The sequence below is a fragment of the Trachemys scripta genome, chromosome 6 (genome assembly GCF_013100865.1).
Source record: "Trachemys scripta elegans isolate TJP31775 chromosome 6, CAS_Tse_1.0, whole genome shotgun sequence".
NCBI lineage: Eukaryota > Metazoa > Chordata > Testudines > Emydidae > Trachemys > Trachemys scripta.
Genome location: NC_048303.1, coordinates 88,225,039 through 88,251,918, shown reverse-complemented (window position 1 = coordinate 88,251,918; position 26,880 = coordinate 88,225,039). Strand labels below are relative to the sequence as shown.

At 40.1% G+C, this 26,880-nt stretch overlaps 1 protein-coding gene across 1 annotated transcript in view; it reads left to right on the top strand.

The window, feature by feature from the left end:
- The window catches only part of SLC1A1 (solute carrier family 1 member 1), a 74,928-nt gene extending 48,432 nt beyond the window's left edge, over positions 1-26,496 (top strand). The window contains exons 3-12 of the mRNA XM_034774054.1: positions 1,699-1,791; positions 3,527-3,641; positions 6,019-6,061; positions 7,512-7,619; positions 9,108-9,292; positions 10,519-10,626; positions 16,577-16,699; positions 17,290-17,484; positions 18,231-18,365; positions 24,577-26,496. Coding sequence (XP_034629945.1) covers positions 1,699-1,791; positions 3,527-3,641; positions 6,019-6,061; positions 7,512-7,619; positions 9,108-9,292; positions 10,519-10,626; positions 16,577-16,699; positions 17,290-17,484; positions 18,231-18,365; positions 24,577-24,823 — 1,352 coding nt within the window. The 3' untranslated portion in view covers positions 24,824-26,496. The remainder of the gene's footprint in view (positions 1-1,698; positions 1,792-3,526; positions 3,642-6,018; positions 6,062-7,511; positions 7,620-9,107; positions 9,293-10,518; positions 10,627-16,576; positions 16,700-17,289; positions 17,485-18,230; positions 18,366-24,576) is intronic.
- The last annotated feature ends 384 nt before the right edge of the window (positions 26,497-26,880 follow it).

Below are 26,880 nucleotides of genomic sequence, written 5' to 3'. Positions count from 1 at the left end.
TCTGCCTATTTGCAATATATATATATATAGGGCTTTTTACTGTGCCCAGAAGGTTTGTTTCATCGTACATATATAGTCTTACTGTACATAACCTGGTTCTTCTCTGTTAGGTTTTGTAATACCATGAAAGTCCGAGAAGTCAAATAGTTATGGGTCTATTACAGGAGTGGGTGGGTGAGGTTCTGTAGTCTGCACTGTGCAGGAGGTCAGACTAGATGATCATGATGGTCCATTCTGACCCTAAAGTCTATGAAAAGAAAACAACATACTAAGAGACTCTCCATACTTTTTTTAAGTTGTTGTTTATATATATTGTGGAAAACAATTGAACAATACTATCAGGATATTATCTAAGCATCTGATGCTCAAGCTATTATTATCATGTGCATAGAGTGCATTTGCCACAATCCTTGCTGTGGATAGAGGCAGGGCCGGCGCAACCCATTAGGCGACCTAGGCGGTCACCTAGGGCGCTAACATTTGGGGGGCGGCGACCGCGGCGGCCAGATCTTCGGCCGCCCCGGTCGTCGGCAGTATTTCAGGGCCGGGACCTTCCGCTGCCTCTGTCGGGGGCGGCATTTCGGGGGCGGGACCTTCAGCCACCTAGGGTGGCAAAAAAGCTGGCGGCGCTCCTGGATAGAGGTCCATATGTGAGATTTTTGTCAGATTTTTGTCTTTGAAAATATTTAAACTTACACCCACTCACTTTTCTGAGGTTAAACATCATGAGTAAGTCGTTTCTTTTCTAGTCTGAAGGGAAGCCAACCAATCTCTGAGAATCTGACTGCATATACTGATGAGTGCAAACATAAGGGGATCTCAGAGGTATAACAGATATATAGTAGTGAGTCATTAACTAGCTGTGGTTATAGATTATTGAGTTTCAGAACCTATTTTGGTGCTTGTTTTACAATTGTACCCTGGTTATTGAACTTAAGATATGTGGGCATGATTGTAAATCTTTGAAATAGTTAAATCTTCACTGCAGAATTGCTTTGAACTTAAGAGAACCCCTCTCAAAAGCCTGGTATTTGATATATCATTGCCAGAGGTTAACATTTCTTAAAGGTGAATTCCTGCTTGACTCCTGCACCAACAAAAGCTGTTCTCTCTTACTGGCAGTGGCAGATCTAAGCACAGTGGTGGAAGCAGCTCTACTCACTCCTGCCCTTTTCAGAAGAATTTAAGTTTTCATTTTTAAACAGAAAATAAGTTTTTTGCTTTTCTGGTTACAAAGAAAAACCTTCCATGGCAGAACCAATGCATTGTTTCTTGCCTGAGTATGCAGCCAAGCAAACTGAAACAATAGCTCCAAGTGGCATGAACTGCTTTCATGCTTTTCAGTTGGAACTAATTCTGAAGCCAAGTGGCAACTTACAAATCTGAAGTCTTTTTAAAGTAAATATTCAAACATCTTGGGAAAAAATTCCATTATATCCAGATAGGGGTAATGAGTCACTTACCTCAGCAAGTCAGCAAAACACTTAAGCTTTTCCCTGCAAGCTCCACACATGTGGTGTCTCAAGCAATCACTGTAAGCCTGTTACAGAAAGTTTTCCAGAATATTATTAGTACTGGGTGCTTGCTAGCTGTTTAGGAAGATTTAGGATGATGAACTATCTCCTTCATAGAAATAAATCACTTTATATACACAATATGTTTAGTCTTTACAATCAGTTCATTTCTTTTTTTTCCCAGGTGTTGCTGCTTTGGACTCCAGTGTTTCTGGGAAGATTGGTTTGCGTGCCGTTGTATATTATTTCTGCACTACAGTCATAGCTGTAATTCTAGGTAATATCCTACACGGTAGCCTTTAGAAACCTTAAAATATTGTGTAATTAGAAGTTTACAGCATCATGCAAATATTGGGTTTTCACTGCTAACATGGAGATTGAGCATGGAGATAAGCACTTGAATCGATTCTCAGTGGTCCAATATCTAAAGTCGGGTAAGATCTTTCTCAGGGGCCTGTGACAAACCTGTAATGAATATGGGGATTTCAAGAAATAATCTAAAGGCCTGATCCCATACTTCTGAAATAAGTGGGAGTTTTGCTATGGATTTCAGTTCAGGGGCTCTCTGCCCAGGTAAAGTTTAATTATCAGCATGGTGTAATTGACTGAAGAGTATTCTGCCTTTTTGCAGGCCAAACATAAAAGCAGATAGAATCTTCTTCAACCAGAGTCCAAAAAGCAAAGTTATAAATTGAGACTTGTTTCAGCCACAGTCCTAGAAGCACAAATACATAGCGTGACTTACCGCCCCAGGGAGTGAGAAACCCTGCTGCTGCTTCCCTGCTCAGCTCCTTCCCTTTTCTTAGAGGGTTTCCCGCTCTCCTTCTCACTGCCAGGTTCCACTCCTGCCTTCCTGCAGCATAGCCCTCTTGTAGTCCACTAATTCTATGCAGCAGCCCAGCCCAGCCACCTTGCAATTCTCTGCACTCAGGGCCGGCATCAGTGGCCCTTCTTCTTAATCCAGAGGAGAGAATTAACCCCCTATATGCCAACTTCTCTGTAGGGTCAAACACAAGATCAAATTATGGGCTCAGATATCTCCCATTTATGGGAATAGTGTAAACTCATTCAAAGGCAGAAGTTTGCTCCAAGAATGACCCATTTGCACATGAAAAATCTACTTAACAGTTGAAAAAATGGGAGTGTAGATGCATGAGCCTGATTCATCCCTAGCAAAACTTCACTGATGTCAAATACCCAGATAAATTTGGCCTGTGACTTGCTGAGCTTAGGATAATACTTTATTTAGTTTAAATATGTGTGTGAGGAACTTTCAGTGAATAAATGCAAACCAAGATTGAATACAGAATAAGTTGGGAGTTGCTGGCTCCTGCTTTAGAATTTCTATTTCTGAGGGGAGTTTACACAAAGTTAGTTCTGCCTGTATCAATAAAAGTAATTCATTGACAGGGGTGTTGAGGGATCACGGAGCTACAATTTGATTTATTTTTGTTCATTTATTTTGAACAAAAAGGAATACCATGACAAGGGCTTAGCTTTTATTATACCATAGTAACAATGCCTGATCCTGATCCCACTGAAGTCAATGGAAGTTTGTCATTGACATCATTGTGAGCAAGACTAGGCCCCATGTTTACAGCATGTTTACAGATATTTTTAGTTCTGTCTGTTTCTGAAACTTAGTCTTGTGTGAACCTAATGCTCTAGGCTATCTTTACAAAAGCAAATTCAGTTCTGTGGATTCATGGAATGAGGCAATCCCATTATCATCTGAAAGCAGTAATGAAAACTAGCTGTGTGAGGAAAAATTAGACCAGCTCTTGAAAACATCACAACAGGAAAAAGCAACCATTTGCTCTTAAAGTAATTCCTCTTGAAAATTATATATATATATATATATATAGTTTTGAATAGATAATATACACAAGAAGAAGAATGTCAGAAGGGTTTGATTCTATCAATAGCATCATAGAACTGCCACTGCTACTCTATTCTATTGGTAGAACCTACTCTTTAAGGATTCCAACTACGTGGGTTTCTCTTGATTACAGGGATTGTGCTAGTTGTGACCATCAAACCTGGGGTGTCTCAGAAAGCTGATGAAATTGACAGAACAGGCAGTACCCCTGAAGTCACAACAGTGGATGCCATGCTAGATCTGATTAGGTGAGTTTTTCAGCTTCCATACTGTTGTTTCAAAAGGCTAAATGATAAAGCACAATGATTAAAGTGCATAACATACAAATGCTTCACAATATCATTTGGAAGAGTAAGGATACAGAAAAAAACCTATGTTCCCAAAGGTTAGCTAAATGATCACATAGCTTTAGATGGATTCCTACAAAACAGTTTTGTAAAATACCCTTTTGCCTACACTAGTATCTGCCTGGGTTTCTTTTGCATATAAGGTGGCATACATGAGACACTTCCAATAATAACTCACCCAAGGATCCAGCATCAACATTGCTCCTGCAGTTTATTTCCTCTGCCTCCAATGGAAACAAAATTTTACACTTATTGTCTTAGCATGAGAAGAGTATCCAAAAAAAGACAGATCAAAAGGCTAGTTGCCCCATGGCAGCTCTGGAATTCTGTTTCTTAGAACACAGAAGACTGCATAGTGTAGCTTTCTCGTCTCAATAAAGGAAGGAAGGTAATAGATACACTGCATGTACATTTCCTCCGCTTGCCTAGTCTACTGGTTTGCTGTGTCATCTGGTTTCAAAGCAATCTGGTTACTTGCCTTCCCTGTCCACGGTACTGTACGATGATGGATAAATGAAGTGGTTAGAAAAAAACAGCCAGGCGAAGTCTGTACAAAAGACCTGAGCTACTGGTCTCCCCAACACAATTTTTCATCCGTGGCATCAGCTGAATAATATGTAAGTTGTTGAGAGAAATGCAGACATCAGACCAATGGGCTTCTTTCCCAGTAATGGCTCAGTAATTATAACAATGTTTTATGGCTTCCCACCTCCCCCCCGCCCCACAATTACAGTTAGTCATTGCTCAGAATCACTTACATCTGTGGATGCTTTTCTTTCTGTGGCATTTTTGCTTAATTTCTAATCTAAAAATCAACAGCTGAACAGCTAAGATAGGTGTTCTCATCACCTTTCACTATCAAAGAAACCAAAAACTGGCTGATGATTACAGCAAATCTTTACTGGCATGATATTCATAAAATATCTGTCCCTCCTCTACCATCTTCACAGCTCACAAGGAGGCCTGTGTGACACCACCAGGACCATAGTTCTTACTGGTGTCTCTGTGTCCTCCACCCCATAGTCTCTGACATTCCCGGTCTCTGTTCCCTTCTCACTTTGCAAAGCAGGAGCAGCAGGTGGCTGAAGTAAACCATCTCTCCCTATTGCAGCATAGCTGCAGCAGAAGCATTCAGCTGGGCTCCACCTGGTCAGCCACGCTGGAAAACTTAAGGTGGCCTGTTGCTCACCACTTCGGCAATGCATATGATCATGTAGGCATGGCATGCACAATGATGCTGTAAATGCACAAGAGGAGCATATGCAGGTTTAGAAAAAGTAATTGAATTACTTTTATTTTAGATAATTGTCCAGTTTTAGTCACAATCTCATGGCTACCGTTCTCATAAACCACCTGGAGGTCATGACCTAAAAGTAACGACGGAGATCTAAAATTCTGCTACGATGAATTATAGCAACTTTTGCATCTCAACTGGTTTTAAGGGCAAATCCTGATGTCCTGGTTCTGGTTTCACACAGTCTACACTCGTGCAGACTGCCCAAGACTTCAAAGGAATTTTGCCTAAGAATCTGAAAAATAAAGAGAGGATTTTAAAAATGATTTGGAAGGGATATAAACCCTCATGCTTCAGGGCACGAGTCAACCTCTAAATAATGGGGCTAGGAAGAAACTTTCCATTACAGAGTTTCTTGCCACTTCCTTTGATGCATCTGGCACTGCCCACTGTCTGAGACAAGCAACTGGATTACATTGACCTCTGGTTTGATCCAGTATTGTGATTTCTGTGTTCCTAATTTTTTCATTAAATGAAAATGGTTCTTGATGTTGGAACATGTGGGAATCTTCCAACAGCCAAGATTCATTTTGGAATCCAGGCTTATAACAAAAAACCTGTTCCCCCCACCATAATGTTAATAAACATCATTCCTCTTCCTGCACACCTCTGCCCGATACATGGTGAACTATATAAAAATGAGTTTAGAATGATTACTATACTCATGCAAATGAGGGAGACAGCACAGTAAAGAGGAAGGATCCTGGATCTGGTTGTTCATCAATTTAAAGGTCAAATACTGAAAAGTGACCCTGGAATTCCACATTAGATTAAACAGCCACCCGAGCATTATAAATCTTGAAGCTTTGTCTTGGCCAGTGCTTCAAAGCTGACAGTGATAAATTCACCACTGTTTGGGAAGAGTGATTGTGTACAACAGCAATACACCCCATTCTGTTTTTCAACTAGCTGGCTATTTTATTTTGGAAAATAGATTGTTTTTAGTACACCATAACATTGTAAAGTCTTTAATTTATTTAACAGGAATATGTTCCCAGAAAACCTCGTCCAGGCTTGTTTTCAACAGGTAAGGTCAAATATTTTTTTTTGTTGTTGCAGTTTTTATTCCCACCTGTTCAGTTCTTCTTATTTCCAAGCCCTGAGGATGTTCCTTTGCATTGCAATGTGGTAGGAATTAGTTATGAAAAATCAGGGTGGCTCTTGCACAATATTGAGACAAATGTCTAGTGGAAAGAATTATATTGTTAAAAAATCTCATTTTCCTTTCCACAGAAATAGACTTTTTATTGCTGGCTCAAAAAAATTTATTCATCCCTTCCAAGACCCACTGCTTTGGGAACTAGAAGAACCACCAAAGCAATATGTGAGCATAAAGTTTGCTCTTCAGAGATAATGGATGGGCAGAGGTGTAATAATTTTGTAATTACCTGATTGCCTTGTTCTTACAGTTCCACTGAGAAAATCTTTAAACTCTTCCTCTGTCTGATGAAATCTGCATGCACACACCCCTAACTTGCCCCATACATCTCTTTCAAATCTGCTGTAGATGGATGGAACTGATGTCTGGGTGTCTACTCTGCATGATATACACAGATTATAGTTGAAGGATCTCTCTTGAGAAAGAATTAGACCTAGAAGAGTTAAGGTTTTTATTGGTGCTACAACAGAGATAAAAAGATCCAACAGTCCTGTTCCCGATTCATTCACATCTAAAACTGGGGAAAAGATCTTTGAGGAAATTCACAAATATATTTGTTGAACCTCATGATGTTGTCTGCTTCCCTTTTTTTGCCTTCCTCAACAGTTGCCTACCAGAGTTATTGCAGGGCAATAAAGCTCACCTAATACAGAACTAAATTTTTCCCAAGAAAAGATGTTAATCTTTCTCTACAAAATAGTGTGTGTGTGTGTGTGTTTACAGTAGTAGTAATTTTGCATGTAGATTTTAAAGGACAAATCCTGCTCCTTGCACCAGTCTTGCAAAAGGCTTCCCTGAAGGACGAGAGGGGAAGGAACCCATCTTTGTACCCTCATGGCTACAGCATCTCCCTCGTGGAGTATATGTTCTCCACTAGCAAATGAGGAATAGCTAGTGGAGCTACATAGTTGCTCTGGCTCCATCTTCACTACCAACCTCTCAACAGTGACTCTCAGAAATTCCCCCTTTGAACATCTGCTCCACTACACCCGCATATTGCAGATCTCTTGTGCTGGGTTCAGGAATCCTGCTCTGTCCCCACAGAACTGCACAAGTTTCACACTGTGCACCAGAAGGGTGGGGAGCAGACTTTGCATGATAGTATCTGTGTATGAGTGTGCCCCTTTCCAGTAGCTCATATGGAGAAATTCAGTCACTCAGTCATTTGAAAGTTTTACGTGTTTGTGTGTAATTGCTGGCCAAAACCTTATGAAAGTCAGAATTGCATCTTTTCCTCAGAATTACTGGGTAGATTTGCCATTGTTAATTTTCCTAGTGCTCCCAAATAAATGTTATCATTTCCTCCCACAAATTTCAGTATAAAACCAAACGTGAAGAAGTGAAACTTACAAATGAACTGGAAAAAAACAGCACCACAGTTACAGAAGAGCCTGTTACAATTGTCATGACAACAGAGGTTTTGGAGGTGCGGTTTTTATTATTGTATTCTGTGTTACAAAGAGAGGTATAAGAAATAGGGAAGGATTTGTAGACTGATATGTGGTTTGTTCAATATATTAATGATCTGGAGGAGGAAGTAAACAGCAAGTTGGTGAAATTTATCTTGGACAAAAATAAAGTAATACACAATGGGGGAAAATAATCTTAAATTCTCATGTGATGAACTCTAAACTTGCTGAATCACTGAAGGAAATAGTCATTACGGATGGCTTGCTCAAGATATATGCCTAATGTGCAATAGAGATTAAAGAAGCAAATAAAATAGGTGTGGGTATTACAAAAAGAAAAAGAAAAGAAAGTGACCACATGATGGCATTCTGATAAATGGCAGTAGTTAAACGTTCTTGTGTTTTGGTAGTTCCTCAAGAAAAATATAGTAGAGAATGAAAAATAAAGAAGAGATTTAACAAATATGAGCAGAGGTATGGAAGACTTACATATGACGACAGCTTGCAAAGACTAGGGTTAGCCTGGAGAAGAGAAGAGTAAGAAGGGATTTAATAGATGAACACAGAATTATGAGCAGAACAGTATAATTAATATTGATCAGATCCTCTTTTTTTAAAACTGTCATCTCATAATATAAGAGCAAAGGGAGATTTATCTAACTTAAATGCTAAAGTGGAAGGCAGTGGAGAATCAGGCCCTGTGTCTATTTAACTTTTTCCTCATACAATTATACTGCACTTAAGACCCATAACTAATTGAACAATACAATTTAGGTCTTTCATTGAAATATCATGCATCAGATTCTACCTCATTATACTCACGCAAATCCACTAACTTCAGATGAATTATATTCATGTAACTAAGGGCAAAACTGGATACCTTGAACATGATTCTCAATTGCACTAAGGCCCCTTTACAGTGATCTGGATATTGGCCCCTGCACAGAGAGCCTCCCTGTCTGGCACAGAGTTGGCATAAGAGCTGTACATCAGCCCTGCTCTTAATCCCCAGTGCAGGAAGTGAATCATGTTCATGTTGGGGGTGTCTAGAGCACACTATGCTATAGTTATTCTCTGCTTCCCAGGGCCCTGGGAAACTGTGCAAATTACACCAGCCCTGGGGCCACTGCAACTTATCCTACAGTATGGACAGGTCCTTGCATTCATAGGAGCTGAAACTAGGGGTGCTGGAGGTGTGGCAGCACCCTCTGGCTTGAAGTAGTTTCCATCATATACAGGGTTTACAGTTTGGTTCAATGCTCTCAGCACCCCCACTATACAGATTGTTCCAGCACCCCTGCTTGCATAATTTAAGATCATAAAGGCATCTTAAAGCCACCTTAATCCCCACACACACACATACTCCCTGCTGCAAGTGTGAGACCAGAGAATCAGGCGCCTTGTTTTTTCAGTGAACGATCTAAGATGTGTTTTCATTTTAGGACTCATGTAAACTAAATATACTGTTCCTGTTAAGTAACACTTTTCTTGGTTTCAATCTACAGAACAAAACCAAAGAATACAAAATAGTGGGCATGTATTCCGATGGCATTAATGTGCTAGGCTTGATTGTCTTTTGTCTTGTCTTTGGAATTGTTATTGGGAAAATGGGAGAAAAGGGACAAGTTCTGGTGGACTTTTTCAATGCACTGAACGATGCTACAATGAAAATTGTTCAAATAATCATGTGGTGAGTACAATGATATCCTGATATTTTCTATTACCTCCTTTAAGCAAGTTTTTCCATTAACTTTAATGGAAGCAGGATCATGCTCTGTGTTTATTTTTTTATATCGCTTCTTACAGCAAACTACTTTAAAAGTAAAGTAAGTCTAATAAATGGCTTGCAAATTCAAAATAAGAAACAATAATATGAGCCAGTTTAGAATTTATTCAGTATTCACAAATATAAGGCGGTCATGTAATTTAAAACTTCAGCATCATTAACCCAATACTAATAGGTTTTGTGAGATTATACTACATATACTTTGGACAAGGAAACCAGATTACAAACACGGGTCTTGATCTTGAAATTGGAGTAAAATCCTGCAGCCTGACCTCACAGCTGTTCAGTACTCCATCATCTGTAATAGGACTTTGTGGAAATCAGATTGCAGGATCAGGACCATAATTTTCACCCAGGCCTTTATAGGGTTTGACCCTGAAAACACTTGATAATGAGAGTGTGTTGTTAACTACTGTGACCTGAAAAGGACCGCCACTCCTGGCAGTATGCACTATTCACCCTAATAAGAGTTTATAGGATTGGGCTGTAAGCATGTGAGATCATATGTGAACAGAGCCAGAGGTGATCTGGCTGTAAAGCAATAGCTTTTGCCTTAATTAAATGGTAGTTCTGTTCCTTATTACACAATGCGAAGACCAATGCATTGTCTTGATATATTAAAATGTATATTTTTATATAAAGATATAGCCCCTGATTCTGCACTGCAATCCATGTGAGAAGAACGGAACTTTCCCACCTCAATCTCTTTGCAGTGTAAGGTTATAGGCCCCAATCCTGCAAACTCTTACATATGTGAGTAAAGTTATGCACATGCATAAGGTTCTGCAGGATTGGGGCATAGTCTGTAATCCCTCACCCATCTCTCCAACCTCTGTTAATATGTCTTTACTCATTACATGTAGGACTATGGTTACTGCTATATTTACTCTGACGCCTAAACATGCAAACACTAATGTTTTAATATTAAAAATCACTTCTAATGTAGTACATTTGAAAGTGAGTAAATTCAGCTGTATTGCAGAATCCTACCTCAAATTCTCCTTTATTTTTAGAGTGATGAAAATAAATCTTTCTTTTGCAGAAAGAAAATGTTATTGTGCAAGATCTGTGTAGCAACGTCAGCTTTACAAAAGGATGCATTTTTAATTAAGCTGTTTTGTGCACCCTAGGTATATGCCACTTGGCATTTTGTTCTTGATTGCTGGGAAGATAATAGAAGTTGAGGACTGGGAAATCTTTCGCAAATTGGGTCTTTATATGGCTACAGTACTAAGCGGGTATGTCATTCCTTGAAGGTAAAATGAAAATGTATGATTTGATTGGACCACACTTTATTAAGTTTTAATTATCTACAACAAACCAGCCTCCGCTATACTCAGACAGATAATGATATAAAAATAAGATCTGAGAAAAGATCCCATCTATAAAGTCATTTGAGGATAGTTTGCATTAGAAATGCACCCTTTACTTTAAACTATCAGCTGCCTTCCAGCCAGGGGTGATGGAACAGTTTTTATAGTGGAGGTGCTGATGATGGAAACCATGGTGCTTGGTGTTTGTTATTACTGCTTCAATCCAGCACCCCTAGTTCCAGCACCAGTGCTTGCAGCATAAAATGAAAAGGTGCATATGGAACTCAGTACTTTCTCTCTCTCTTAGCTGGCTCCTCAGTAGGTATGTTGCTTTAGAAAATGGGGTGATGCCTCCACTAAACACAGGAAGGATGGGGCAGGGGAAGGAAGTCTCCTGGCATGAAGAACCCTGCTGCTCCCACCAACTTCTTATTGGCGGACCAGGTTTGCCAACCTATTGACAAGGCTGTGTTGCCCTCCTCAAATTTGGTCGCTCCCTGGGGATCACTGGGAGGCGAGAGTGATCTGCATCGAGGACCTGTGCCCCTACACCAGCGGTAGCCTCTGGTGGCCTATCCCCAGCTCCATTGTGTGGGAGAGGGAGAGGAAATGGTGCCAGGGAGGCAGCTGTGCCCTGTTTCCACACAGAGCAGGCAATTTGCATCCAGAGAGTCTACTCTGTGAATTCATTTGGAGGCGTGATCTGAGACATTGGTTCTTCAAGACAAGAGTAGCTGACAAAGCCACAAAAGCAGCATTTACTCTCTAGTTTTAATCCAGGGCAACTCAAAGAAAAAAAATCTATTTTAGACCCCATGACTCTGCAAAGTGCTGCTAATGTTTGGACACTTACACTACACTAATCCCTTTGCAGGTCTGGGGCCTTAGCAAGGACAGTTTAACTACTGTAAGCAATTTATCTTATAGCAATAGATAATCCACATCTCTGAGGAATATCCCACAAAGCACACTGTTAGAAAAATAAATACATGCTTAAGGTCCCATTAAGTTAGGTGCATTTAAATGTCTGTTTCCAAGGCACTGAAGCATAGCATCCAGATTTTGTTGGTTCATTGCCTTAAGCTTCAGCTCTTCAAAATTTCTTCAGCATACTGAGGATTTATTCATGTTTTGTTTAGAGGCCAGATCCAAAGGAGCTTCAGAGTTTCTGCCCCTTTTGTATACAGGCACACGCTATTCTTCAAAAGCATTTCACAAGCTGGGGGGAGGGTGATATAAATGGGTTTAGCACAAGCCGCTCTAAAAAGAAATGGAAAGATCTGATCTTTATTTTTTGTGAATCTGTTAGATACTGGGTTTTTTATTTCAAACGTGGTTTTTTTTAATTGTTTACACTTTCATGTTGGGACTTGCAAGAAATAATTTTAAACTTCAAATAATGATTGTTTGAAATGTAATATAAATATTCAGAAATGGAATATTCGATTCTGATAATATTTCAAAATATTACACTGCAGAAGATTGTGTTGAATACATACAAGTGGAACATACAATATTTTAAACTTCTTGTAAATTTCCATTTTAGTTGTGGAAACATTGTCTGTCAGTTTTACAAAGAAGGCAGAAATTGATGATTGCCAATAATTTGTTAATTCAGATCTAATTCTTCTGAGTTTAATTATAAATCAAACCATGAGCAGAAATTAGGCAGGAACATATAGAAAGATACAGGGTCAGTCCAGCAGTTTTGTAGATTAAGAACTCCAGATAGCCCAGAGAAGGTATTCACTAGCTGGACTATTACTGTCCTTTGACTTCAGTTTTATCTAGAACACTAAATATTATTATTATTTATGTGGTAGCACCTTAAGGCCCCCAATCAGGCCCATGTCTTCCTGGGTGCTGTACAAACACACAGGTAGAGACACTCCCTGTATTGTTACACATACTATCTAATATATGTTCCATTCTATATGCATCCGAAGAAGTGGGCTGTAGTCCACGAAAGCTTATGCTCTAATAAATTTATTAGTCTCTAAGGTGCCACAAGTACTCCTGTTTATCTTTCTGTTTAGATAGCAGCCAAATGCCCCAGGGCATAATGGTTTGTAAATAAGTCCCCAAGTGCTCCTTCGAAGGTCAAGAGCTCTGACTTTTCAGCTTTGCAGAGAATAGGCTCTCACTCTGCAAGGCCCAGTGATGCACACTCCTTGACTATGCAGGAACTTATGGGAAACTCTGCAGAGAGCCATGCTCTAGCTGCTATGGAGAAAGGCAAAGGGCAGCACATTCTCTGCAACTCTGAACAGAAGGGAGAGGGTTTTATGACCGGATTCACAGAAGTGAGGGTGGCAATGTATGTAACGGGCATTAGACAGCAGGGGTGAGGGAAAGGTGCCTGCTCTTCCTTCTCCCATCTTTAGGCAGCTAAATACCTAGCTCCCTTTTGCTATGTAGGAGAGCACAGTAGTTGTCCCTCCTCATCCTCATTACTATATTTTCCCCTAGACCCAGCCGGGTTTTCATTATTAATCTCTTCCATTTTGACCTTCTTTCTTGTTCTTCTCTGTCTTTATATTTTGGTCTCCTCTTTCTCTGCAGGTTTCTGTTCTGCATTTTCTGCAACCATCTTTTCATTTTTTTCTTATGCCTTTCTTTGGGTTTTATCCATGTGTGTTGTAGAACGCCCTCAACTTCCATTGCATTCACCCTTTATTCTTTGTCCCTGTCTTTGCACACTCCTTTCACTCCATCCCCTCTTTCCTTCTCCTGTCTCCAGCTCCCATTTCCTATCTCATCTCTTCCCAGATTTCTTTCTTCTGTCCTTCCACTTTTTAATGTGTTCCTCAATCACCCCATAATGTCTCTTTCTCTCTCTCTCTATTCCACTCCCCCAAATCCCTGTATAATTTCTCTCACATCCCCAAACATCTTCATGTGTTTCTGAACCCCATTAGGTCTCACTCTCAGATTGGTTGTAATGCATCTCACCCCCAATGTCTCTCCTTCAAGTCATCCAAGGGTACGTTGCTCCCAGTGTCTCTCCCGCCCAAACCCTAATTGGTTCCAATGTCTCCCTCCTTCACTCTCTGTCTTCCCCAGTATCTCTCTACCCCAGTGGTACTTCTCCATCTCACAGATGATGTGTCAAAATGGGGACACTTTATCAGCCTAAAGAAAGAGGAATTGACCTAAAATGCACCATGAGCAGGCCAGAGGAATCAGGGCCCAAAGAGAAGCTGGGGAGGAGAGGACAGGGGACTAAGTGGTGTCCCTGTAATCTGCTCCTTCTGATCCTTTAAAAAGCAAAGAACTGCTTAAATCCTCATGTTTATCTATATTCTTGGGCAACAGGCTTCTATCTCAGGAAGAGCTCTATTTCCCAGGACTTCCCTTCTCGCTGCTGATAGAGTTTTTTGTTTTTGTTTTTAACTGTAAAAATTTTATTATCAACTGAGAGAGGAAGTTTTTTGGAAATAAATTTTCATAAATACTAGAGCAAGATATGACTAAATTACTGGCATGAGTACTGAGATGAGCACAAACATATTTACTTGGGATAATTCTGATTAATTACTGATTCTAACAATACCTAAGAATACAATTTTCAAAAGTGCCTAAGTCAGTTGGGAGTTGTTAAGCCCTAAGTCACTTAGGCCCTATAGAAAATTTTACCTTTAGTAACTTTTTGTAAACTCCAGCACATAACATTCTTTCCATTCTCTCTTTATTGTTCTGTTGGATCTAAAATATCTTTCTGCACATAATCATAAAGGGCTTGATTTCTTTTCTGTTAAACACCTGGTTCAGACTTCTTAGAGACAACCATTCTGTCCAAATTTGACTTAAATGGTTAGATATAAACCTTAGTTTTGTTTTTCACACTTATGGTTTAACCAGCTCCCTAAAATTGCTTTCGTCCTGTTTATAGGCCAATGATCATTAAACTTGCTTTTACCAGAATGGTGAAAAAGTTCCTTTTTCCAATATTACGAAGAGTAAAAAATTTTCTCCATCCACTTCCTTAGCCCCCAGAATCTCTCAACACTTCCATTCTGCTTGCTGGACCAAGCACTCACATTACAGATTAAAAACTATGAAGTCCAATGGTGTAAAACAGATCTCTCCCCCTACAGTCTGATAACTTGCCCATTTTATGTGCCACTGTAAATTTCTGTTCCGTAGGTAGCCATTGCTGTGTTAATTGCCTGATTTTGGCAGAACAAGTGGTCCCAGACTTTCTCAATATCTTTATCAGCTGCTGTGAGATCATTAAATGGTGTTGCAAACACATTCATGCTCCCAAGAACATCCTGTGATGGTACTATAGGAGTTCCAAGATTGTACATGCCATGTATATGGTCTATGCCTTTTCCAGGCTCTGACTATTCCTATCTATGACAATTGCTGTTGCTGTGATGGCATGTGGCCAGAAGTATTTCACAGACCTTTCATAAACATTTCACTTCAAATATACTTAACATAAGCTATATATCTCCAGCCTCATAAGAACAGCCATACTGGGTCAGACCAAAGGTCCATCCAGGCCAGTATCCTGTCTTCCAACAGTGGCCAGTGCCAGTGCCCCAGAGGGAGTGAACCTAACAGGTAATGATCAAGTGATCCCATCCATCTCCACCCTCTGACAAACAGAGGCTAGGGACACCATTCCTTACCCATCCTGGCTAATAGCCATTAATGGACTTAACCTCCATGAATTTATCTAGTTCTCTTGTAAACCCTGTTATAGTCCTAGCCTTCACAACCTCCTCAGGCAAAGAGTTCCCAGGTTGACTGTGCGCTCCGTGAAGAAGAACTTCCTTTTATTTGTTTTAAACCTGCTGCCTATTAATTTCATTTGGTGGCCCCTAGTTCTTATATTATGGGAACAAGTAAATAACTTTTCCTTATTCACTTTCTCCACACCACTCATGATTGTATCTACCTCTATCATATCCCCCCTTAGTCTCCTCTTTTCCAAGCTGCAGCATACACATTCATGAACTCTATGCTCAAATTAACAGGTGTGTGCTAGGCAAGTATAGTAATTAATACATCCCGGGGCAAATTCTTCCTTCAGATACATGCCCACAACTCCAATTAACTCCAGCAGGAGTTGCTCACATATATCTGAGGGGAGAATTTTGTCCTTCTTATTCTATCAGTACAAATAAAAGTGATCTAAGTAACAGTGTTAAATGACAATCCTTCAGCTCTAACAACATTCAGTACTATAGGGCCATATACTTCTCATTTACACCAGGGTAAATCAGGAATAACTCAGTTGAATTTAATCGAGATTTACGCTAATTTAACAGTAGAATTTGAACCAAATTTACATATGCAATTTCCCACAGTACAAAAATGTGATGTTGAAATGGATGTAATCAAAGCCATTATGAAAACTCATCTGTAAACCAAATTTCCCTTTAACCGCAATCAGAAAATATTTCCAAAGGTGATATAATACTTTTTAATAATGCTAATCCATTTTTTAGCTCTAGCCTCTAGTCTTAGTTATAAGAATATTTTGGACTTTTTCATTTTTTTCAACACTGCCTCTGTTCTTCTGTTTGAATATTCTTCATTTATTTTATTTGTTTTAACATCTTCAGTTTGACTTTGATCCTAATATATTAATTAGTTCATCTGATTTCATATTGTACATTGAAAACAGAGACATATAATGCCTCCCCCCAAAAAAAATGTTTCAGGAGAAGTGCATCTGTCCAAAAATTACTAACATAAATTGGGCATAATTTGCCCTGGAATACATGCATGTAATTATCATTGAAGTCAATCTGAGTTGCACACAGGTATCTGAGGGCAGAACTGGACACTGGTTAACACCTCCTCATTAAGACCATGAGATCAGATAGATCTAACTATTTGAACAGGCTGTTTTCTTTTGCAGACTTGCAATCCATTCCGTTGTAGTTCTGCCACTGATCTATTTAATAACAGTAAGGAAAAACCCTTTTCGGTTTGCCATAGGGATGGCTCAGGCACTTCTGACAGCCCTCATGATCTCCTCCAGGTAATCAAAATAATTTTTTTCCCTCTAGCATTAATATACTTTGTAATCATCATCCCTTTAGTTTATCTGTTGCTCTGATTTTATTGCTGCCTGTGTTTCTCATCCTGATCTCACATGAACCATTGTAAATCCATTGGGTGTAAACCTAGAGGAAGTATTACTCTTATAATTATTTTTCATATAGCACCCAAAAGTGTGCCGTTGACTACAATGGCGTTATCCTGGATTTATACCAATGCTTTTGAGATTAGTGTCTAGTCTCTTGTGTGTAAGTCCAGGAAATAGTGCTGTAAATTAGTTCATTGCTCACAAAATATCTGAAGCTAAATTGTTTCATTGCTTTGTGTTATTTTAAGGATAATTAAAACTTTCAGTTATTGTTCCAGGAATGAGAAGAGATGGGAATTACGATTTCAATCCAAGGGACAAACTGTACTTTCAATGTATGTGCACAACTCTCCTTCACACCCTAGGGCAGAATTTGACTGCAGTTTGGCTTAAAAAAAAAAAAATAAAGGGCACATCAGATTAATAAAAGAACAGGCATTCTAGTAGTGTGCTGCTTATTTGTTTATTTATTTATGACCCAGTTCAGCAACTCTGCCTGTCACCTTTCGCTGTGCAGAAGAAAAAAATCATGTCGACAAAAGAATTACCAGATTTGTTTTACCAGTCGGAGCTACAATCAACATGGATGGAACAGCCCTCTACGAAGCCGTGGCAGCTGTGTTTATTGCACAACTTAATGACTTAGAGTTGGATGTTGGCAAAATAATTACCATTAGGTGAGGGTGATACCAACATGAGTTATGTTGTTATTTTTGTTACTGAATTGTGGATTTACTTCAGGCACCCTAATAGAATCTTGCTGATTTCACACCTGTCATTCACACCCCTGAGCAATAAGGGTCAAATTTTCACCTCTTCCACAAATCTTCAGTAAATAAGCCTTGCACCGAGGACTTATGTAGGAATTTGGGGTGAGGAACAAGGTAGCAGGGCATGGGGCCGCAGTGTCTGGAAGCTGTAGGTACAATAACAGCTGAGGCTTGCAGTACACCCCCAACCTGGACATTTTGTCCAGTAGATCTGCATACTTTGCAATCCCATTGGCCATGCCCCCCACCCCTCCTAAGTTCCTCATCAGTGCTGCTGTTTAGACAGCTCCAAAGCATACTGGGTATATGTACTTGCCCTGTGCAGCAGAACGATGGCAGCTTCATAGCCTGTACACCTTTTTTGCCTTTTGTACAAGGGCAGGCCAGGATCTACCCCTAAATGTGATCAGCCACTATGTCAACAACAATGCTGATAAAAACATCTGCAAATGATAGAAACCCACTGGGGTCCTGGATCCCACATGCCTCTATGCAGGTATAACTCCCAGTGAAGTATGGGATTAGTATGAAGAAGGATTTTTAAAAATTAGTTTTATATTTCAATGAGCACACAATTCTGAATGTAGCAGAGAAATCCACTCAGGAGGAGGACATTTTCAAACTGTCTTTTCCCTCATTTGTCTGGGATTTAGTGTCACAGCTACTGCAGCCAGCATCGGAGCTGCAGGGGTCCCCCAGGCTGGACTAGTCACCATGGTGATTGTGCTGAGCGCAGTTGGGCTGCCTGCTGAAGATGTTACCCTTATCATAGCAGTTGACTGGCTTCTGTAAGTTTAATATATTCAGCATTTAATTATTTCAGTAGTGTATTTTATACATGGTGCATGAACATCTGTGACCGGACTTTTAACCCTGAATTTATTTCTCCTTCTAACTAGGCTGTTCAATAATATGTTTAAAAATTAACTAGAAATAAAGTAGGTTAGAGATAACACTGCCACACATCTGATTTGTAATACAATTATATAAACAACATCATAGTTAATCAAAACAGCTAACAGTCTGATCAGATCTGGGCCCTTTTTATTATTCTGTTATGTGAAAATGACATACAAGGCCAGATTTTGATAAAAACAAGGACCAAGATCTGTACACTCTATACGTACAAAAATACTCACACCAATTACCACAATTGCATATGCACCTCAATGGTTAAATACCTGTTTATACACCCATGTGCCCCAATTCACCAATGCAGTTATGGTAACTGCATATACAGAGTACACAAGAAAATGGCCTCAGTTCATGAAAATCTAACTCAAAATATACAGACTGCAAAATGTAACTAAGAAAAGAACTGTAAGCAAAAACATCCATTTCAATCAGAGGTATTTGTAAAATAATGTTATGATAGTTACATAATTTATTTGCAGTAATCAGATGCAAGCCACAAACATAACATTCCAGCTAATTTTCACAACGCAAACCATTTACTTCTGTGATTTTTGTTTTGTTTTAGAGGGAAAAAGTTCTAAGCACGTGTCCAAAGTACAGTCGCACAGGGCTTCTGCAGTAGCAACTTCTTTCCTGTGTGAGCTGCTCTCCACTCTGAAAGATCAACATGGGCATGTTCCCCCCCCCCCCCCCCCCCCCCCCCCCCCCCCCACACACACCTTGATTCCCCCTTTCCAGCTCATGAAAACTTTCCTGATCCTGTTAAGTTATTTTTCCAGGGGAGAGATAAAGATCTCCTGGGGGCTTGTCATGTGCCTTTTCCACTGATTCTAGAGGTTTGTTTACAGACCTCTCTCCAGGAAGAAAGGTCTCAAAAGTGTTGGCCTTGCCCACTTGGTTATTTTGGGGAACCCCTAATGCCAGGTGCTGGACTGATGGAGGAGAAAGTATCTTCTGATTAAGAATGAGACACCCAAGCCCCAGGGAAGCAACATGATGAGGTGCTGGAGTAGGATCCTGGGTCCTGACTGTCATGGATGTATAGTGTTAGTTGGAGCAGAGCAGCCGCTCTGTGCCTCAGTTTCCCTATCATTTGGAGATAATGGTGCTACCCATTTTGTAAGAGGCTTAGAGACCTATAGGTGAAAAGTGTGACCGAGTATTACTCTTAAAAAAAGAAAACCATAACAGGAAAAATCTCTGACCTGTGAGCCACCCACTTTGTGCAGCCATCCGTTCCTCCTGTGTGTCATGGTCAGACAGCTGATGGCTGTCAGAGTTACAACAGGATGAGCATTTTTATTCCTGTATTCCCAAAACAGCCAGATAAAGTCTCTCCAGGGTGTTATTAGATGTCAGCTGCCTTAATGTTGCCTGAGACTCTCTGGAGTTGTAAATCAGTATCTGCAAAGTGGGCTAACAGATGGGGGAACAGTGGAATCCTCTCCCAAAGGTCCTGTCTAGACTAGGAAAGTAGTATAATTTATAAACACAACTTAGCTCATGTTTTTATACACAATCTATGTCCTAGTCTAAACATGGGCATACAAGCAAGGAAGAACCACTGATGGTTTATGCCATCTTCATCGAGCCACAGAAAACAAATGAACAGGGCAGTGGGATTGTAATTTGTTTTTATTATGATGTACATTTCTGAAGTGTTCTGTACTGTCAGGGTCCCATTAAATTTAATTTAGACATACAAAGCTCCCCTCAATGAACAAAACTCCCATCCCCTCACCAATAGACTGATGCGATTTCCTTGTTGATGTATCTCATAGACCTCCCAACAGGGGAAACTTTCTTAGGGGAAGGTTTATCAAAAAGTACAAGTCTCACACCATTCTCTAAAGGTCACAGGACTCCATTTCAGCCTGGCCTCTGGCAGTAGTGAATTCCACATTTAAGGGCCCACCAACTAAGAACACTGACTCTCCCACATGATAGAACCTGGTCTCTGTCATCTTCAGTGCTTGCCATTGAGGGGTATGGAGAGAGTGGCAGGTTCTAGCCTATTTAGGGCTTTACTGATAAGGTCCAGAACAATGAAACGGATCTGGTATTAAGCAAGTAGCTGGTATAACATGTGAAGTATAGAATGGATGTGCTCATGTCAGCATAGCAGGCAGGCCTAGCCTCTGCCTAGCAGGCAGGCCATTGCATGTTGAACCAGCTGTAGCTTCTGGATGGCTTTCAGGGGTCAGTCCAAGGTAGAGAATGTTGAAATCAAGTCTTGTGATGATAAAATTATGGGCCCCTGTGGCTGTGGCTGCATCCAAAAGGTAAGTGCAAAGTCTCCTAGCCAGATGAAGATGTAAAACCAGCACTTCTGGTTACTTCATAAACAGCGACAAGACAAAAAGGGCTTTGTGGTCATGCACCGCCTTGACAATTGGAGAACAAATGCCTTCTCTTAGAATGTGAGATCATATCTCCTGCTAGATTCATAAGGCTACGAACACCAACTCTGTCCTTTGTGGACTGATCTTGGGGGTGATGCAATGTTCTTTCTTTTCCCAAAATGTCCCAAGAAGTGAGCAGAATCTCCAGGAAGTGACCAAGTATCTGAATCCATTAATCTGAGCGACAACAGCTCTGAATAAGAAACAGAAGAGTGGATGAGGGAGGCTGTGGCATCCTCTTACCTGATGACTCATGGCCATCTCTTTATCCTCTCTCCCTGATGGCTGTAAATTCGGTGTGAGAGTTTAGTCAGTGCCATGAGGATACCCATGCAGTGTCAAAATGATCAGTAAAGCTCAGTCATATACCATGCTATTGAGTTTAAATGCCTTGATTTAAACAGTTCCAAGGAACTTGGCATATAATTGAAACTTTTGGTGACTGATCTTCTCCAGGGGGACAACAAGGAAGACTCAAGGGCCAGAAAACATTGAGGCTAAGATCTGTCTGAACTCTTTCTGAGAACAGCGTAGAATGTTTCAGCTGCTGTTCCATAGTCTCATTGCTTACGCTGGGTGGTGCTCTTGGTGCCAGACATTGGGACTTTCTCAATAAATGCAGACGAACAATGTCAAAATCTTCCAGCAGAGAGCTCTAATCTAATGACAAAACAAACGCCAGTCTTGGGAAACTGGAGGACACAAGAACCACTGCTAGATAATTTGGATTGGTCCCAGTTTTCATATAAGAAAAAGACAACAGGTTGCATGTGCCAGGGAGAATTCTAACAGCATCGACCAGGCTGAGACTCTGGGCTCTCCGCCCACCAGAAGTAATTTGTGCATCGGCCTCAAAGGAAGCACCACTGGGAAGCAATACCGTCGCTCTTCTGAGTCATCAGCTCTTTAGCCCTTTCATCATCTTTAGCTTCCAAGCAGCCATGCTGATATTTTCCTTGGAAATTCTGATCCAGTACTTTGGGGGGGGGGGGCAGTTTCTTCCATGTCCACCTGCAGTTAGGGATGACCTTTCTTTTTTATCTCAATATGGCAATTCATCAAGTCAGACTGATGTTACTCAGAAATTATAGAGAAAGGATGCATAGAGTTACAGCATCTCAGCCAGTTTCTTTGTCTTTGTCATGCTACTCAGTCTTTTCTTTGATATACTGTACTCAGTCTACCCTTTATCTGATGATAGAGACAGATGCATCAAACCCACAATGGGGAGCCAATCTAGGAAAACTCACACAACCCACCTTTGTTTGCATGAAAAATGTTTGGAAGAGGTCAGAATGCTTTTACCAGAAAACCCTCCTCTGGGAAGTGCCATGCCCTTAAATAGAAAGATTTTTCAGTGCTAAAGTTGCTCTTTAGATGGCTGTTACTGTGCTAGCCATAGTAGTAATGTGACCAGTCCCAAACCATAAAACCTTTATAATACCACATACCATATATTTCATAGGGCAGATTTTCAAGACCATACCTTTGTACCCTGGAATCCCCTAAAGAAGTTTGTTGTTGCCATAGCTGTTAAACCAGGACCTGTGATCTTCTAGTTAACATCAGCAATGTGAAATTACTTGAAAGGAAGAGAATCTAAAGGAGAGAGCATCATGCACAAGAAAAGATGGGCTGTTCCTAAGAATTCAGTGTAATCACAAAATTCTACACTATGTGCTTTTAACCAGTGTGCTGATATTTACAGCCAGTTAACTTTACTGCACAGTGCCTATAAATTGGTAATATTCCACTTCTTTTTAAGTTAGTGTTTTGTGTCCTATGCAGATTCTTTCCTCCCTTGAACTTTGGATTCTGCAATCTTACGTTTATCTGCACTGAAATTTGATTTCCTACCATTCTTAAGCAACAGTGTTAGCATAATGCCTTCAGCTACCACTGCTCCTCTCCCTTCCTGCTCCCAGCACAGCTCCACCTCTAAGGGTGCATCTTCACTGCAGGGTTAACTCGGGCGCATTTGAGGGGAACATTTGAGTGACTTTTTATTTGCAAGAATAGTCACAAAACTACCATGAATAAACATTTGTTTAAGTATTACCACCTGAGGCACTATCGTTTTGAAAAGCTTCTTGCCTCCGCCCCATGCACTGGCATCAACATCCCTCAAAGTCCCAACCATCCAGAGGTCACATGGGGAACAAACAACAGACACACTAGTTTTCACATTCCCTGTCCCAGTTCTGTGCCAATTTACATCTGGCCCCAAATTTCAAACTATACTACATGGCAAAGTATGGTCACTCCTTTGCCAAGTGGTAGCATTATAATTTATTATTAAGCAAATTTGGGGCCTTTCTGGTCAGTTTCCCATTGGAGGGGAAACCAGTGACATGGTGTCCAGCTATTTCTTAGTGTAATTTGTTTTATGTACACTTCAGACACCTGTTTTTAAACAGAGATAGACAAACAGCAGACAGGCAAGCCCCTCTTTCTGGACTCTCAGCCAAAATACCAATGCCCACTTCCCAGGGAGCAACTCTGCAACGAAAATTGATTCCAGTTGGAACAATTAAGGCAGAGAGCAAATGCTCCAGCTGGTCACCAGAGCTTCCCTCTCTCCCCCCCCCAAAAACCCCTCATAATAAAACAACCAACAGCACAGCATTTCTTCAAAGACTGGACAATGCTCACATGAAAAAGAACTTGTAAGTAGAACTGGGCAAAAAAATTTGGAGGAATATTTTTTCTCCCCCAAAATGCAGTTCTGGCCAACCACAAACTGTGTCAATTCACTAAATAATACTGACCACCCTGCTCTGCTCCCCTCCCATTCTCCCTCCAAAAAGGCTTTTCAGGACTCTGATGCATTGCAGCAGTGGCTTCTTTTATAACTTTTAGCCCAGTTGGTAGGACACTCACCTGGGTTTGAGAGGCCTGGTTACAACTCCCCCCTTGGCCTGAAGTCACCCACATTGCAAGATAGTGTCCTGACCATTAGGTTAAGGGATCTCTCCTGATTAAACTGTTCTACTATGTATAAACAGTCATTGGAGCAGGGACTTCAGCTTGGGTCTCCCACATTCTACTAGCACTCTAACTAGGTATAGAGGCATTCTCACTCACTTTTCCTGCCCCACTGACTTCATTGTCAATACGACAGATAATGAATTTGTTTAGTCCTAAATGGACTTTTTTCAATTTGCCAAAATGTTTCACAATTTTTAGATGTAGTTTGACCTGAACTGATTTTCTTTGCTTTTCTTTTCTTTTTCTTTCTTTTTTTTTTTTTGGGGGGGGGGGGGGGGGGGGGATGGATGGGGTGGAAACAGGACAGAGAATCAAAAAAATCACAGTTTGCCCAGCTCTATTTGTAAAACTACATGTAACATCGCCACCTGGTAACTTCTGCTATAACAGAAATGTAATGTTACCTACTGTTTCTAAAAATCACTTTTTAGTACCAATAATTCCAAGTTTTTTCAAATAATATTGCCTAGAGGAAAGAGTGAAAAAATTCTGCTCCTAATTCCTACACCAGTGAAAATCCAGAGTAAACCCACTGGAGTTACACCAGTATAGCATCTGGCTTAGTATCTACAGTATAGTTTAATTTTAAACTGATTACTAAAAAATATTTGTATTTAAATGACATACAGTTTCTAAGAAAGCACATTGGAACCAGAAATCCTGGCCTCTCTAACCCAACATTTTTACTCCATAGGGACCGGTTCAGAACAATGGTAAACGTCCTTGGAGATGCCTTTGGTGCAGGGATTGTGGAGAAGCTCTCCAAAAGAGAGCTAGAGCAAATGGATGTCTCTTCTGAAGTCAACATAGTCAATCCTTTTGCCTTGGAAACAACAATACTCGATAATGATGAACCGGAGACCAAGAAATCCTACATCAATGGAGGTTTTGCCATAGATAAATCTGACACCATATCATTCACCCAGACATCACAGTTCTGAAGCCTACAGTTCCGCTGGCACTGAAGGATAATTAAGAAAAAGCTAATAACAAACTTGAGTATGTTTGATTTGATACACAGACTTCTGTTTTTTCCCCCACTGTTTGGATTCGCAGCATTTGGTCCCTGTGGGCAAGTTGATGAGACGGCATTAAGGCAAGTTGTAAAATATGTCATTTTTTAATCATGTAAGATGGATGAGGCTTTGGAATACCTATTTGGAATCATCTAGTTCATAAGCTGGATGTTAGAACCTGGCCAGTGAAGTGAAGCAAATGTGCTTCTCTCGGGCAACATGCAGTGTTTCACACCTCTCTTCCATTCTGCCACTCTGTGTATGGAATTCTTGTTAATATTTTTGCCTTTCACATTTTTACAAATGACGCTGCATATAAAACACCTACTGTAACTTGATAATGTGCCAAATTGTTCACTTCTGCAGCTGGTTTGAACAATACATGGGGCAAACAGTTTTAGAAAGAAAACAGGCCTTAAGGGTTCTTCAATAAGCGTTTTAACATTTATGAGGTTTTACATTGCTTTTATTTTAAGCATTATGGATGTTGGAAGTTATTGGTCAAGGACAAGCTTCTAATGTTATATAGTTGATTTCCCCCCTCCCCCCCATGAATGCCAGCAGAGAGCAGAACTGAACTCTGCATGTGAAGCAAATTGCTACAGGTTTTCTCTTATACTTGAATAAATTATTGCAAAGTGAAACTCTCTGCCAAGTTAGGTCCACTTTGATAGTTTATTAAAACATCTCCATTGAAAGTAGCAAGAAGACAGCTTCAGTATTGTCCATTTTTTATTTTAGCCTAGTATTTCTCAGCTGCAGGGCAGGCGGAGGTCATGAAGATAAAAATAGCTACTCATAGGGTGACTTCCAAATCTTTTCCGCTTGGAAAAAGAAGGACATAATATCAAGTGTAGATGAGGCACTCCTTTTTCTAGAGAGATGCTACTGGCTAGCTAAGCTTTTACACAGCTAGTTGGTTTGTTTGCTCCTTGATTGAACAGGTGAAATTTTGCAGCTGCAAAAGCCCTACACCCCACCATTTCAGTGCCAAGCCCTACCAGCTAAATCGTACTATTTTATCAAAGCTCCTGGACTAAGGAAGCCATGTGTTTTAGTGACTTGTTATACAAAGTGACGACATCACCATGGGCTTCTTCATAAACACATTCCATAATGTCAAGCATTCTATACAATGCTGGATACGATATTTCCATGGTGCAACATCTTTCCCTGGAGGGAGGAATCGCTGTTAAGAACAAACTGTTTGCCTTGCATATCTACATCGTGTCGGCCATCTGATTTGCAAAGCAAATTGAAATTCATATCCAAGAGTCTCTTTTTTCTTAAATAAGCTTGTAGTAAACACAAAATTGCATTTACATGCTGTCAAGATATTCAAGTTCCTGGATTGTTAGATAGTAAATTCAATCCTACACTTTTGTATTTACGTAAACCTGGAAATGTGCCAAAGAGAACTGAGAAGAAAATAATCCTTACGGTAGGTTTTGATAAATTGCACCTTAAATTAAATTTGCGAGACATAATCCTGTATGTATTTAAAATAAACATTGTAAACTATAACACAGTGTGACTCTAAAGTAAAAATACTGATATGTTTATACAAAATAAAGGAGTGTACAAAGTAAGTAAATCAATGCTTTACCGTGTGCAGAACTAGTATATAAAATCTTCATTTGTACAGCTTTGTTAATAGGAGAAAAAAAACCACCAATTTCCATAATTGTCTATAGTGTGCTTTGCCTTTTTTTTTTTTTTAAGTCTTTTTTTGTAACCAGCCTCTTATAAGGCACTATGGATACTGTTCCCATTGTGATCTAAATAAATATTTATTTATTTCATTCTTTCTCCATCCTACCATCCTCTCATCATCCTTCTGTGGAATTCTGTATTTCTCCTGTTATGGCAGGAAGAAACAGATGAACTGCTAATACACTACTAAATCGCTTTTGCTGGCAAACATTTGTTGTTTTACTATGTATGGATTGCCCTTTTCAGTAAGGAAAGCAGACTGTTCCCTC